This window comes from Lepidochelys kempii, chromosome 11 (genome assembly GCF_965140285.1).
Source record: "Lepidochelys kempii isolate rLepKem1 chromosome 11, rLepKem1.hap1, whole genome shotgun sequence".
NCBI classification, from domain to species: domain Eukaryota; kingdom Metazoa; phylum Chordata; order Testudines; family Cheloniidae; genus Lepidochelys; species Lepidochelys kempii.
In genome coordinates this window covers 60,312,562-60,328,100 of record NC_136390.1, presented here as the reverse complement: position 1 = coordinate 60,328,100, position 15,539 = coordinate 60,312,562, and the positions used below count along the sequence as shown (strand labels likewise).

The 15,539-nt window shown below is 39.4% G+C and overlaps 1 protein-coding gene and 1 long non-coding RNA gene across 5 annotated transcripts in view; one reads left to right on the top strand and one right to left on the bottom strand.

Moving 5' to 3' along the window:
* LOC144929133 (uncharacterized) overlaps nucleotides 1-15,539 on the top strand; it is a 69,096-nt gene that overhangs the window by 39,833 nt on the left and 13,724 nt on the right. The window contains exon 7 of one of the 2 annotated variants that reach the window (XR_013634439.1): nucleotides 5,994-6,109. The exons of the other annotated variant lie outside the window; for it this stretch is intronic. This is a non-coding gene — a long non-coding RNA (uncharacterized LOC144929133). Of the gene's footprint in view, nucleotides 1-5,993; nucleotides 6,110-15,539 lie in introns of those variants that run through there. 2 annotated transcript variants of the gene reach the window in all.
* BMPR2 (bone morphogenetic protein receptor type 2) overlaps nucleotides 713-15,539 on the bottom strand; it is a 170,913-nt gene continuing 156,086 nt past the window's right edge. For 2 of the 3 annotated variants that reach the window (XM_073306445.1, XM_073306447.2), the window contains exons 8-13: nucleotides 12,275-12,435; nucleotides 10,344-10,491; nucleotides 9,261-9,397; nucleotides 6,048-6,232; nucleotides 3,596-4,875; nucleotides 713-1,536 (exon numbers count right to left, since the gene is read on the bottom strand). In XM_073306445.1, the coding sequence (XP_073162546.1) occupies nucleotides 1,286-1,536; nucleotides 3,596-4,875; nucleotides 6,048-6,232; nucleotides 9,261-9,397; nucleotides 10,344-10,491; nucleotides 12,275-12,435 (2,162 nt within the window). In that variant the 3' untranslated portion in view covers nucleotides 713-1,285. The remainder of the gene's footprint in view (nucleotides 1,537-3,595; nucleotides 4,876-6,047; nucleotides 6,233-9,260; nucleotides 9,398-10,343; nucleotides 10,492-12,274; nucleotides 12,436-15,539) is intronic. The other variant, XM_078848022.1, reaches the window with a different exon arrangement.

The following is a 15,539-nucleotide window of genomic DNA, read 5'->3' as shown; positions in this document are numbered from 1 at the left end:
CTCCCTCATGGCCATAACTTTTAAAAGTGTATGTTTAAAATTCTAATAGCAAGATGAATTAAGAGGTCTATACAAAACTCTAAGAAAACTAGTTTTCACTTAACTCAGCTGCTGCCAATTAGGATAAACATACTTGCATATGTAATTTGATGGACATGGCTCCAGACCTCAGTATTTACCTCTACGGAGGTATTTAATAGACGCTTAGTTGCTCATCACATGACTGTTTTGTGTCAATCATAAGTCAGGCTTTTTTCTCTTGTAAGGAACAAAATGCAACTGCGTATACTCAAGATCTTAGTAGGACAGTTCATTAGGATTTCTGATAAATACACAATAATAGCATTCAATAAAAAATGTTCATAAATACAAACTGAAACTGCAGCAAAAATCAAATATGGCAGACTTACTTTGTTTCCTCACACTTTGTTCAACACTGTCTTGCTTAGAGCTTCCCCTTCCAGTGTCATGTCTCCTATGAAGGAAACTGGTTAAGATACGGAAGGTTGAAAAGAAAGGCAGCTGAAATCATATTTTGTTTGTTCCTTTTAAAAGTCCTTTCAAGATGGGGAAAATTCATGCATTTTCCATTATAATCTTAGAGCTCAATGATAGATATAGGCAGCTGCTTCAAGCTGGCTATGGTGTGCAAAGTTCACTGTCATGAATGATCAACTGCCAAACAGGAAAAAAATTAACAAATACTCACAAAGAGGGGGAGAATGTGTGGCAGTTTTATAAACACACTTTCCAATAAAGCGAACTGTGAACTATAGACTATTGCACATTTCAACATAACACAAGAAAAGTAGGGCATTCAAAAGATAATACACTCTGTAACATAGAAACATACTAATTAACTTGTGCACAGAAATCAAAACATGGATACAAGACACCACTGCAGTCAAACCTGTCTTATAGTCTGCTTATGTTTTTAGTGATCTTTAGGAACTGGTCCAAACTGATTATCAGCAATAAATTTTTTTGTTGTTTTTTTTAAAAAAATATTTTGAGACCACATTTTTGATACACATATATATAATTCTGTGGTCAAAAACAGACAGACTTAACTTTAGCGATACTAAATAAAAGTGCAAAAACATTCAAAAAATGAAACAAAAAATATGGAAGCATAAGCTAAAAAATTTCTGCATAGCTGAAATCCATTTAAAGCGAGTTCTTGGCAGGGGGTGCTGACAGGAGGAGAAAGCAGTTTTTTAAAATGTCTTCTGCATGTTCGTTTCAAATAATGCAAAAATGTCATTTTGTTGGCTTTTAAAATATTTCACAGGCAGTTCACTCCTGCATCCTTAGACACCATTGTTGTAGCAGTACCTCCATCTGCAAGGTAAACAGCAGTGTTGGATTTAGAGTGGACTGCCCTATCACTGCCATTGTTGTTGACTTCGCAGTCCAGTGGTTCAGTGGAGATGACCCATGTTGAAGGGCGCCACCTCTTAAGTGAATATGGAGTTTTCACACGTTTCTTGATCTTTTCTCCTGAGCCCGGTTTGCCATCTTGTGATGAGTCACCTACTGAAAATAAAAGTAGAAAATAAAATGTTACAAGAGCATGCTTGAGAGTTCAAGCTGGTTACATGTACATGTAGACTGAAAAAACAAATCCTGTCAAAACTAGCAATAGTGACAAGAGAGGTGACTAGTATTTATGTACAGTGGGTGCCATTAAAACAAAGGGCCAGATTCTGCTTTCCATTATTACAGTGTAAATCTGTAGTAAGTCCAGTGAAGTCACTTCAGTTACCCTATGCATATACTGGTGTTAGAGAGCAGAATCTAGCCCTCAGCATTTACATTCATGTGACTTTTGTAACCATGTGATGTTTCTGTACTTGGAATGGGAGACATGGCGCTACTGCAATATTACAGGGCAGTGAATGCTGAGTTTTTAAATGGTATTGTTACATCATTTACCTTTTAAATTCCATTTTACCTGGCAAATAGGTTCTTACGTACATGACCACAGACAAAACCTAGCTTTTCATTTTGAGGCCAAATGTTCTATTCTCTGATTTTCCTCAACCAGCACTTGAGTCTAGGATGGTGAAACCTTTAAGACAACTGCTTGTCACCTTTTCTGTGTTTAAATACCAGCAACTGGGATTTGACTGTAAAAAAACAAAACAAAACCCCAAAAAACCCCAACATCTTCTTTATTTAACCTGTAAAAGGATGAGGTAAGAGAAAAGTACTGCAATAAAAAAACCCAAAAAACAACCCAACAATTCATTTTACTAAATTAGAACAAAATGAAGCTAGAAAAACATTCCACCAGTGAATATTCAACTGTATTTCATGAGTGCTCTGTTGCTGGTTTGCACTCTTCCTTTCCAGAAAGTATCGGTGTGTTTTACATTGCTAACTTAAACGTGTGTGTCTCCTCAGTTTCTGCTGGGAAAGCCCCCCCATCCAAATAACTTCACTAATATTATATTCTCTGTCTGCCTAAGCACATTCAAAGGCTTCCAATCACAGTTACCTTGGCTCCTTCCAAGAACACAGGGTATTTTGGAAAAAAAAATGTCCAAAGAAAGATAAACAGGCCTTTTCAATAGTCCCTTTGAAACTGAACAGAACAGGGAATAACTAATGGAGGCTATAACTAATGGAGAGCTTAGCTGTAACCTTTCATTACTTTTACCTTGCAGGGAAAAGACAAAAAGTCAATAGTGGCTTCTTGTGTCCTTTTGCTGTTGAAGCCCAAAGGGTGATTACAGTTATTCTGAAGTCTATTAAATGTGTTTATATCTAAAAATATGTTGCTTTATACTACTGTTAATTAACTTCTCATACACACACACACACACACACACACAGTGTAGATGAAATATTTACTATTACACTAGGATTCAGACAAAAGTTTGGAGCAGTCTGTAGTTTTTCTATCTAGTCTGAACCCCCTAATGGGACATACTGATCTTCCAGGTCTCAGCCCTGGTATCTAATGCTAATCATACGTGAGAGCTGCATACCAATAGTGGGTATCAAGACATCAGCTCACAGGATTGGAATATTTCAAGAAAAGTAACTTATATAACTGTAATTGTTGTTACTTACCACAATAAAATCAGATGTACTTATTCTGAGAAGCTAATAATAATATAGTACAACCAGACATTACAATAACTAGTTCCATATTCCATTATTTTTAAATCGTTTATTTTAACAACCCTGAAACATTGGGCAGGAGGAGAAAATGGGAGGCTTAGTTAGGGTCTCCAGTATGCCCAGGAGAGAAACAGGGACAGCAATAGCAGAGAAGCTCTGCAAAGAGGAAGAGCTGTAGAAGTGATTGGATTTGGAGAGTGAAAGCAGAATTGATTAGAAAGTGAACCAATTTATTCCAGAGGTGGGGGAGGCAGAAAGAACTGATATATTTTCAGGCCAGGGGCCACAAAATTAATTTAATAGGAGGAGTGAAATTATACCAATAGAAATTAAATATACATGCAATTTGGGGGGGTTTGGCTATTTGGGCTGTGAGACAATACAGGTATTTTTCATCCAGGCAGATATGCTTAATTCTCAGGTAAGAAAGTGTTTGGGAAATTTTTCGAGTCCTGTCAACACTTACACTGCAAGCTACTGCTGTCCAAAGTATTTGTGGCCGATAGATCTAGTGAATTAGGCCTCTGTGCTCTTCTAGTCTGGGTCTGCCCAGCATATGTTGTCATTCTCTGGGTGCCAAGTGTAGTAATGTCTTGCATTGGACATGGATTACTGTTGTTGTTATTGGTGTTTGTTCGGCCATTATCTAGCGGTCGCTCTCTCCTGTCCACTAGACGATCCAGAACACCTTCATCTTGGCCAACTTGCTGCTCCCGTCTCAGTAAGGGTTCATGCTCATCGGGGCTTGAGTTAATATTCAGCCGACTGTCTTCTCCACTGAACTGATTCTGCAGCATTTCCTGGGCCATGTGTGCCACTGAACTGGTTGTCTGGCCAGATGGCACTACACCATTGGCATAGTGGGTTGCTACACCATGCGAGTTTATGCTTTGGCTTCTCCCGGCCACTCCATTCATGGTAACTGTTACCACATGAGGTTCTGCAGCATTGATAGTGTTCATCTTGGCAACTCCAGTTTCCACTTGCTTCAAGTTTGATTTGTGCTTGCCACCAAATTTCAGTCGTGGCTCCTTTGTTGAATTTTTGGGGTTTAAAGGTAGACTAGTTGGCCTCTTCGGAAGGTTCTGCTGCTTGGGTAGAGGGTAGACCTGAGTGGATGGGACATCTGGAATCAAACATGCTTGACCATTCCCAGCTTGTGTGAAGTCCTGCTGTCCTGTCACCTCTGCTGCAAGTTTGATCAGTGGGTAAAGCAAGCTGGAGCTGGTGCTGCTGAGTGGATCTGGTCCACTGAACTGTTTAAGGGAATGCTCCATCAGATTCTCATCAGAGCTCTCCTTTAGGTTCTTATCTACTTCTTTTGGATCCAGCTTGTTGGTTTCTAAGTCCTCCTCTGTTAGCTGAAGACAAACAGGAGTTGGTCCAACAGACTGCATGACATTTGTAGCATGTAGGTTTGTTTCATCTGAGTATGGCATCTCAGATATGGTAGTCATGCCAGTGCTAGGAGTAAGGCCAGTTGTGTTGGTGGTAGTTGTGTTGGTGGACAAACTGGTGACACTAGTCTCAGGGCTAGGGATGCGAGCCTGTGCTTGCTGTCGTTCATAGTTAATGGAGTTTCTGTTCTTCTCCCCTGAAGTCAATGGTGTAGTGGACACTGAATGCTCAGAAGAAATGTTCTTCACTATACTGTCAGTGTGGTGGATTGAGTCTTCAATATAGGAGGAAGAAGAGTAATCTGGATATGGCCTGATTTTTGGCACACGCCTGTGATGTGACAGGTTGCTTAAAAAAAATAAGAAAAAGAAAAAGTCTGACATTAAGATTTTTATATATATATTTATATATGTATATATATAAACAAACTGCCTTTCACCACTGAAGGTCTCTAATTTTCCCTTCATGTATAATCCAAAGACCAACTATTTAAGGAGTTCTGATAACACACGATAGCTTCCATGAAAAATTCTGGCTGCCATGAAATTGAACTAGTAGGGCAGCAGGTTTTATCATGGATATTATTTATGTAACAAAGCCTCTTAATTGTTTTTAAAGCCAAAAGTAAGGAATTTTGTCATCCCATTTGATGATTGCCCACTTCACAGCTGAGGCTCCACTCTAAGTGCAGTGAAGAGATCTTGGGGTGAGGGAGGCGAAGAGAGCCCTGCAGAGAGGATGGAGGAGATGACACAGGAAAAATCATGGAGTCGCAAATTATGATAAAAATCCATGATACATAATTTTAAACACAAGTTTAACATGATAAAACATACTGCCCTGGGTATCAAGAGTATCCCCAAACAGGATCTCTAGCATACACAAAGCATTAATATCAACTCAACTGACTCTCCTTCCCTTTGGATCATTTACAGTCAGAAAAGGCAAATACGTAGTGTCTCTCTCTGCAGGTCAGAATAATTATAAAGTCAATGCTGACCTTGTGGTTCCTTAATTGAAAAATACAGGACTGGGAATCTGAATGATTTCCTGAACTCATGTCTCTCAGCTGGCAGTGAACACACAAAGCTTTTAGCAGAAACATTTTAAACAGAAATTTCATGAATCATTTAGCAAGAGTTCTTGAAGACACTTCATAATCACTTCTTTATCTTGACTGTGAAAGTACAAGTCTGTTTTTCAGGTAGCTATATAACTCCGTCAGAAAGTCTGATCTTCTCTCTCCAAAATACAGTTGTTTACATCATAGGTGTATTGAATTTGAGGGAATTTGGGGACCCAAAGCTACAAAGAATCAGTTAATTGTGGATTCATATAGTAAGTTAGTGAACAACCTAAACAAAACTATGCAAAGTCCATATACACGCTAGCTCACACATGTTCATATAAATATGTGAGTTCCCAAGAATACCCAGCTACTATTAACATTCTAATCTCACTCCCAGGGTGACCTGTGTACTGAGGACAGCTGACTAACACCAGACTACTTCACTTCTTACCGCTCATTCTGCATGGCAGTAGACATAGGATTGACTGTTGGGCTGACTGATTTGTTCCTCTCCCAAATCATCATGAGTTCAGCCATCCGCTCTTCAGCACACTGGGCTGTCAGTCGAGCTTCAGCATCTTGGTCCCAACAGTCTTCGATTGTCTCTTTCAGGGACCTCACAGCCTGCAAGAGAAACTTTTTGTCAAATTATTCTCCTTTTTATGTTGTGTTTTTAATATACTTTCTTATGATTTAGAGTGATCTAGATAAAGTGAAATACTGACTTTTAGCCATAAGCTGGTGTACATTTTAATGAGAGAATGAAGGTAAAAATGAACAAATCTGTTCATTTAAAGTTAGTTTACACAAAAGAGTGAGAATTTACATGATACTATAATCCTAATACCCTTTATAATATATTACATTAAAAAACTATATATGGTCAAGCATTCAAAAGTGAAGAAATGCCAGAATTATGGTTGCCTGTGCAACCTTCCTTCTGGCTCTGGCGCATACGCATTATGATAGTCTTTAATTACATGATCACATAGGTTTTTTTTTCAATTGGGGCCCTGCCTCATTCAGTGTACAGAATGCATAGTACTCAGGAATACCATCATTTTTATCCTCCTCATTCAATTGGTGGTCCCTGCTTTATTTTACTGGACACACAAAACATTTTCAAAACTGACCTCAATATTTCAGAGCCTCTTTTGAAAATGGGATTTATGTGTTTTTGAAAATTTTAATCTAAATTTCATGTTCAGTGTCATGCACAAGTACAGTGGCAGAGATAGACCTGAGCTCTCCTGTGACCATCACCTGCTTTAACCACAAGACCATCCTCTCTCTTCCTGCATTTCCCTCCCTGAACCATTACACATCTTCCAACTTCTAGAGCAAATGAAGCAGGGAATCTACAAACTGTTTCATTCACTACAGAACCCTGATTATTCCCCAGAGCACCATCCATCCTGTGCACCAAATGAGACAGGGCCCTATGGAAAAAATAGAATGTGATCATGTAATTAGAGATTGTATCATAATTCAAGTTCAGCAAAAAAAATTCTGCAAATAATGCATTTTTGGGCAAATTTACTATGTGCAACTGTAAATGTCACACATCATGCATCATTGGTGGGGTTTGAACCCTGAAACTTTTGCACATAACACAAGGCAGTTATTTCCATGGGGTGGGGTGATAAAGATGGACCCCGCATAGGTCCCCAGCAGTCCAAGGTGCGGTCAAGAGGAGCCCAGCCCTCTCTTCCCACTCCTCCCAGGAGGTAGGGAGAGCTCTTTTCCCAACTGGTGCCCCTAAAGTGGGGAAATGGGCCAGTGGGACCATGTCCTGGGTCTGGAGGAGGTGTGGGAAATGACTAGAAAAAGCCTAGACTAGCTCTCTCCCCCACCCCTCCAAGATGTCAGATCCTAGTGCTCCTACTGAAGTGTGTGTACTGCTACTGATGATTATTTTGTAAGCAGCATAGGCCCAGCCTTAGATTAGAATGTACATTTTCAGTTATTATTTTGGAATGTTGCCAAAATCTTGGTGACAACACAAGAGAAATGGTAGTCACCTAAACATAACATAACATAATTAGCATTTAAAATGCAAATCTGTAAAATAACACAGCCCAACCTGAGCATCAATAAGTATGTCTTCACTGCAATAACACACCCCTGGCTGGCCCTATGTCACCTGATTTCGGCTTGTGGGGCTCAGGCTGTGGAGCTATAAAACTGCAGTGCAGACATTGGGGCTTGGGCTGGAGGCCAGGCTCTGGGACCCTCCCCCACCCTGGGATCCCAGAGCCCTGCCTCTAGCCTGGACCCAAACAGCTACACTGTAGTTCTATAGCCCCATAGCCCAAGGCCCACAAGCCTAAGTCAGCTGACACGGGCCAGATGCAGGTATTTTCATGCAGTGCAGACATACCCAAAGAGTCCAATCAACATTGTGAACTGGACTAGCTATAACTGTGCCAAACTTGGTTCTTCCAGAGCTGTATTTAACAGCAATGTAATAACAGTGCTGTAGTGAGAACAGTTGCAGCATGGTTTTCTTGAACAACATGGATGAAACTGTGCAACAGTTTCTACGTAGTTTCACTTTTTCAAAAACATCACAATGTCTTGCAATAACATTACTACAGTAAATTGTGCCCATATCTGAAATGGTTTAAGACATGCTGACACATGCGAGAGCAGATATGGCCTTAGGTCATATCACCTGCAGAGTGCAGGTCATTACATGTTGACTACCAAAGTGTCTGATGGTTCAAGAAGACAATTTCAGCCATTGAAATAATACAACTAAAAAATCACTTTTATTAAAAGCCAAATATTTAGCCCATTTATTTTTTTTTACCCACAATTTCTCTCATCACTTTGACTATTTTTATATTTGTTGTGAAATAAACATGTAAATCATCATACTTTGCATTTTCTATCTTTAATAAACAGCCTAAAGATCACCCACAATTTATAGAGATTATTTTAACTCAATTACTAAGTAGGGAGTAATGTGCAACAGAGACTCTCAGTGCTGTATGGGCTCAGTGCAACAGACAAAAGTTGGGAGATTTTTCTCATCTCCTAACCAGAAGACTGCCTTTTTTATATTTTTTGAGAATATAAAATTTTCACATGAATATCAAATTAATAAGAAGCATGATATATCTTCAATTTGGTAATATTTATCAAATGATCAGTGAAAGCTGTAGGCTCTGCAAATGCTGAAGAATATACATCTTGGCAAAAGAAGATATAATTTAAGAAACTACTCAGCTTTACAATTCTTATGTTGCTTAGCTTCAATAGCAAATACTATGTAATTTTTACTAGCTAAAATTTTGGGGCATTCTTAGTTTATAAAATTTCCAGATATGAAATGTCTTGATATTTCTGTCTTGTTTATGTTGAAATTTGGGCACTTGGCATATACAAATATAATGTGCTTTTGCACCTATAATACCTAAAAATCCAGTGGTAATTACGATATTTCTCTTTTAAAACCCCTAGTTTTAAACTGAAGTGTTTTATAACAATGAATTCTTTTAAACTGAATTCAGTATTTTTAAAAGTCCAGCCTGGAGCAGCTCTAGAACTTTAAATATTAAATGTCAAGTAGAAGAAAAATGTATTCAACATCTGGCTTTGAAAAGTGAGAGCATGACTTAGCTGGCTCAAGCAAATGCTTCTTTTTAACTTTCTATCTCACCAGGCTGTTCTCTTTCCAAGCTTCTGGGAATTTGGGTCGTTGCTTTTCCCTAGATACCAGTACTTGCATATCTTCAAAAGTGGGATGGTTTCCAACTTCTGTCTGGAATGCCATCTGGTACTCTGGCACCGACTCCCCTGTTGGGAAAGAAAAACAAACAAACAAAAACCCCATAATGAAATCACAGCTATAAGAAAAAGAACAGTGAATCAAGAACTTTTACAGGGGAGGAGGTGGCATGGAGGTTGCTCCCAATGATGTTTTTTCCCCTTTCCCTTAAAACAGAATTTTTAAATTAACAACATGTAGTTGAGTTAGTTAAATAAGAACAAGTCATTGTTTAGAACTACCCTGGGAGGCACTCAGAACTTTGCCCAATTGATGGGTGCATTGGCAACTGGCCAGGAATCTGTGGGACACAATCTAATTTGTATGAAACAAAACAGATTGTATTTAATATTGGAAGGAGGCACAATAAGACTATAGGTCCCTGCATGCAACGTACAGCTGTTCGGCTATAGATGGAATACTACATGCCAGCACCGGTTAAATCCACAAGCTACACCTCAGAAATAAATACAAGAGTGGCTCTGGGCTGCATTCCCATGGGTTCCACTTGACCTGCCCATTTCCCCTTCTACCATATTACAGGCACTGAGTGAGTTTTCAGGGGACACTGGTATCAAAAAAGTTTAGCATAAAGTTCAGCTAAAGGAGTAGCTGTGAAGATCCCCATTGAATCATCGCAACTTTCCATGAACACTCAAAAGGGCTGTTTGAGAAAAACCTGGGATGCTACATCAATTCAATGGGCTGCACATACTGATGGTTAACAGGGCAAATGAACTATACAAGGACATGTGTTTCATCCATGGCCACTGTATTACAACTGAGTACACTGTACTAATTTCAATGAAATCCTTAACACTAGATGGCACTGAGATAATGGTGATAGACAGTTAAGAAAAATCTATTCTGTGACACAAGTGTAATGGATTGTATTTTTAAAATGTGAGAACACAAATTTGGTTTCTGATCCATGTTTTTTATTAACTTCATTATTTCAATCAATCCTTCAGTTACCTGGGAAGAGGTCTGTGCATCTCATGAAGATCTCCCAGTAGATAAGGCCTAGTGCATACATATCTACTTGTTTCAGAGCAGATTCACAGTCCCTCAAGTTCACTGCTCCTTCTAGCACTTCAGGAGCCATATAGCGGATTGTACCAACCTGTAGGAACAAACGGTTGCACTCTTAACTCACAAGGTAAAGCCTACATTTGACTCAGTTTATTACAGATCTTATTTATTATTCTTACCCTACCTTGTGTTTTCTATCATTTAGAAGAAAAAGCAGTTACTTCCATTATGTATATCCTTGGACTCTAGCCTCTTATCACCAGCCTAGTCACAATAAAACTTTTCCTGCACTATGTTGCTTCTGTTGTACTTATCAAATACATGCAAAATAAATGATTATGTCCCTTTTTATTGAACTTTTTTCTTTAAGGCCGCTAACAATTTTCCCTGCTTACAGTGTCCACTGCAACATCCTCTATTACCTACTGAAACACTGACAGGTGTTCATGATATTTTGCTATTTATATGCTATGCATTATTATATAACTGCGATACATAGATCTAATAAATTGTGTCCTCATATTCAGCAGGACACAGTGGAAAGCCTTTGATAGAGGAATGATAATTTCACAAGTAACTTCACTTTATAGCAGAGTATTTTACGGTAACAGGAGATAACCTATTATCTGCAGGGAAAATAATTCATCTTCTTCACCTAGGAACGTTGGCAGGGCCTCCCCTTATTTCCTGCAGGTTCAGGGAACGTTGACAACTGTATGCCTACTCGCATGTCTATCTCCACACATATTTACTCTCACTGGGGAATAGATAGCACAGTCAGACCAGCCCTTCTTCGTTACCCATTGGATAGGGTTAGGTGCCAGGGACTGTTCCTTATGCTTGCCCTTTAAAAAGTGGTAACTTATTCTCTCTCTGCTTCTTTCTTCAGTTAGGCATTGAGTTCTGTATTTCTAGAAAATTAACATCTAAGCAATACGCATTATTTATTTATAGTATATTACTATTATTATGATTATTATAGCTGAATTCCAAGGGAATTAGATTAACACAGTTGAACACACATTGAGAAGTGAGACTTCACTGTAAGGGAATTCAAAGTCCACTGAAATGGACTGAAGCACTCTTCTTCACTTAAAGCAGTGCTTCACTATAATTGAGTTTCCTATATTCAGATTTCACTGTATTCATGCTTCTACAAGTTACAGAAAGCAGATTCTTAAGCATCCTTGCATGGGCCATCACCCCCCACTCTCCACAACCAGACCATATAATGATGTTCAGGGGATGATGGAAGGGTCTAAATGGCTTGTAGAAAGCTGGAAGTGGGACATGGAGACTTTACTTCTATGCTACTGCTTCAAATCCAGTTGAGGGTTCATTACCATCTGAAGGGTGTTTGGGGCCTATAGGAAATGAACTAGCAATCTCAGTACAAGACCTAAAGACTGTGTATCCACACCACAACAAATCATTGCAATTGCACCTATGTTTACAGATCTCAACAGAGAGACAAAGGATTGAATTGCTATGGAGAGTCAATTACTCTCTGGGACCTAGCAGTGGTCTCCCCAAGTTTGGACCAAGGGGCTTTTGTGGGAAAATGTGCACTGCCACTGACCTGTCAGACCTATTCTATTGAAAGAGGACTTCCAACTCCATGGCTGTCCATATGTCCTCTTTCAAAAACACCACATTTGTTTTAAAATATTTTATTAAAACGGCCAAAGAATCTCATCACCCCAATTTTATAACCCACTCTTTTCAATATCTCCCCTTCATAGAAATTGTGCAGCCACTGGATTTACCCTATGACTTGAGGAGCAAGTATCTCAATATTGCTTCTAAATTCATTTTTCTCTTGCTAGATACCATTTACAGATGCCCATCATTGTTTTTTCTTAATTCATGCTCACCTCACTAATGGCTGCATTGTCCTCCTCGCCCGGACGTACCAGTCGATTTCCAGTTAATCTCATGGATAATCCAAAATCACTAATTACACATGTTCCATCATTCTTCACCAATACATTACGGCTGTTCAAGTCGCGATGGGAAATTGCAGGTTTATAATGGTCTATTTGGATAGATGGAAGTGTTCATTATTACTTGAGTAGCTCTACTGCTTGGCAAAAGAGGAACCAAATTGTGTTTTCTCGTTTTTTATTGAACTTTTTTCTTTAAGGCTGCTAACAATTTTCCCTGCTTACAGTGTCCACTGCAACATCCTCTATTACCTACTGAAACACTGACAGGTGTTCATGATATTTTGCTATTTATATGCTATGCATTATTATATAACTGCGATACATAGATCTAATAGTCAACAAGCTTCTTTTGATTCCAGTAGATCAACATTTTTGGGCAGTGCAGCTATAGCGTATTTAAGCATGGATCCACTGTCGCTGATCTAATGGCCAGTCCAAATGAGATCACCATATTCATAGAGTCCTCATTTAAAAGAAAGCACCAGCAATTCACTATAATTATCTCAGTGTCTGTGCAGAAATTGGACAGATGGGGGCACTTATATCAGTATATGTCTCACACTTATTCCAGTGATTGAACACACTAATCCTGCAATGGATCTCAGTTGCCCCACAGGAGAACCTCAGATTCCTCTTCAATTTATTACTCCAGTTGGACAACTGAACACACATTGGGTAAGTCTACACTGCAATTAGACACCCATGGTTGGCCTGGGCCATCAGACTTGGACTCGTGGGTCTTGAGCTAAGGAGCTATTTAATTGCAGTGTAGCGTTTTCAGCTCAGGCTGCAGCCCAAGCTCTCGGACCCTCCCACCTTGCAGGGTTCTAGAGCTTGGGCTCCAGCCAAAGCCTGAACATCTACCTAGCAATTAAACAGCCCCTTAGCCCTAGGCCCATGAGCCCAAGTCAGCTGGCATGGGCCAGCCAGGGGTTTTTAATTGCAGTCTTGATGTTTTTAGCAAATTTTTGTGGCTTTCACTATAAATTGTATAATATGGCTTTCTGGAAAGGTTTATTACAGAGGCTTGGCAATGCTCTTATCATGAATTCTCAAGTTACTACTGCTAGACAGTGGAACAGTTTATATCCATTATTTGAATCGAGACTTGTTTACTACAACAGCCAAGACTATAGAGGTGGTTTTGTTATGATCTGATGTTCATAGAACCATAGGAGTTTCTTAAACTTTGTGAGCTCCTTGCTGGCTTTTACAAATCAGTCTATTACTCTGTCTCTATGGTGGTGGAAGGCTTACACAATTATAGCTGCTTATGGAGAGACCTGGATGTACATTTCAAAATGATTAAATTAAGGTGGTGGTTGCATACATGAATACCAAGTATGGTAACACCAGCCTGGTATTTATATAGCTATTTTTCTTTATTTTTCACTGTCTTTAGCAAATATCAATACTTATTTTTATGTAACGTTGCTTTTAATCTAAAATTCAGCACCCTCTCAAATTCTACTAGTTACTGGTGAACTAACCTTTCCACAGTTTTTTATCTTTTCCATTTGAAACAAAAAGCCTAATACCTCACTGCCTGACAATACTCTGTAATCTTTTACATCACGCATCTCCAAATATGTCTGGTATATAATCACGATACTTTAGCTCCCAAAATATTAAATGAAGCTTGCAAGCACAGAAGAAAAAGGCTTATATCAGTATGTTGCCCCATCTAGTGCTGTAATAAAGCATTAAAGTACGTAGGTGATGTCATTTATACATCAAAAAGATATGGTCTTTGTCCTGAAATAATGACAGGTTTCAGAGTAACAGACGTGTTAGTCTGAATTCGCAAAAAGAAAAGGAGTACTTGTGGCACCTTAGAGACTAACCAATTTATTTGAGCATGAGCTTTCGTGAGCTACAGCTCACTTCATCGGATGCATACCGTGGAAATTGCAGCAGACTTTATATACACACAGAGAATATGAAACAATACCTCCTCCCACCCCACTGTCCTGCTGGTAATAGCTTATCTAAAGTGATCATCAAGTTGGGCCATTTCCAGCACAAATCCAGGTTTTCTCACCCTCCACCCCCCCACACACAAATTCACTCTCCTGCTGGTGATAGCCCATCCAAAGTGACAACTCTCTACACAATGTGCATGGTAATCGAGGTGGGCCATGTCCAGCACAAATCCAGGTTCTCTCACCCCCTCACCCCCCTCCAAAAAACACACACAAACTCACTCTCCTGCTGGTAATAGCTCATCCAAAGTGACCACTCTCCCTACAATGTGCATGGTAATCAAGGTGGGCCATGTCCAGCACAAATCCAGGCTCTCTCACCCCCCCCCTTTTTTTTTTTTTCCAGGGACACACACACACACAAACTCACTCTCCTGCTGGCAATAGCTCATCCAAACTGACCACTCTCCAAGTTTAAATCCAAGTTAAATCAGAATGTCTGGGGGGGGGGGGGTAGGAAAAAACAAGGGGAAATAGGCTACCTTGCATAATGACTTAGCCACTCCCAGTCTCTATTTAAGCCTAAATTAATAGTATCCAATTTGCAAATGAATTCCAATTCAGCAGTTTCTCGCTGGAGTCTGGATTTGAAGTTTTTTTGTTTTAAGATAGCGATCTTCATGTCTGTGATTGCGTGACCAGAGAGTTTGAAGTGTTCTCCGACTGGTTTATGAATATTATAATTCTTGACATCTGATTTGTGTCCATTTATTCTTTTACGTAGAGACTGTCCAGTTTGACCAATGTACATGGCAGAGGGGCATTGCTGGCACATGATGGCATATATCACATTGGTGATATCCTTGCAGCAAAGCCCGTTGCCAACTGTGCCCACATATCTCTTCAGGGGACACCATCACAGGGCCTAATAACATCAGCCACACTATCAGAGGCTCATTCACCTGCACATCCACCAATGTGATATATGCCATCATGTGCCAGCAATGCCCCTCTTCCATTTACATTGGTCAAACTGGACAGTCTCTATGTAAAAGAATAAATGGACACAAATCAGATGTCAAGAATTATAACATTCATAAACCAGTTGGAGAACACTTCAATCTTTCTGGTCACGCAATCACAGACATGAAGGTCGCTATCTTAAAACAAAAAAACTTCAAAACCAGACTCCAGCGAGAAACTGCTGAATTGGAATTCATTTGCAAATTGGATACTATTAATTTAGGTTTAAATAGAGACTGGGAGTGGCT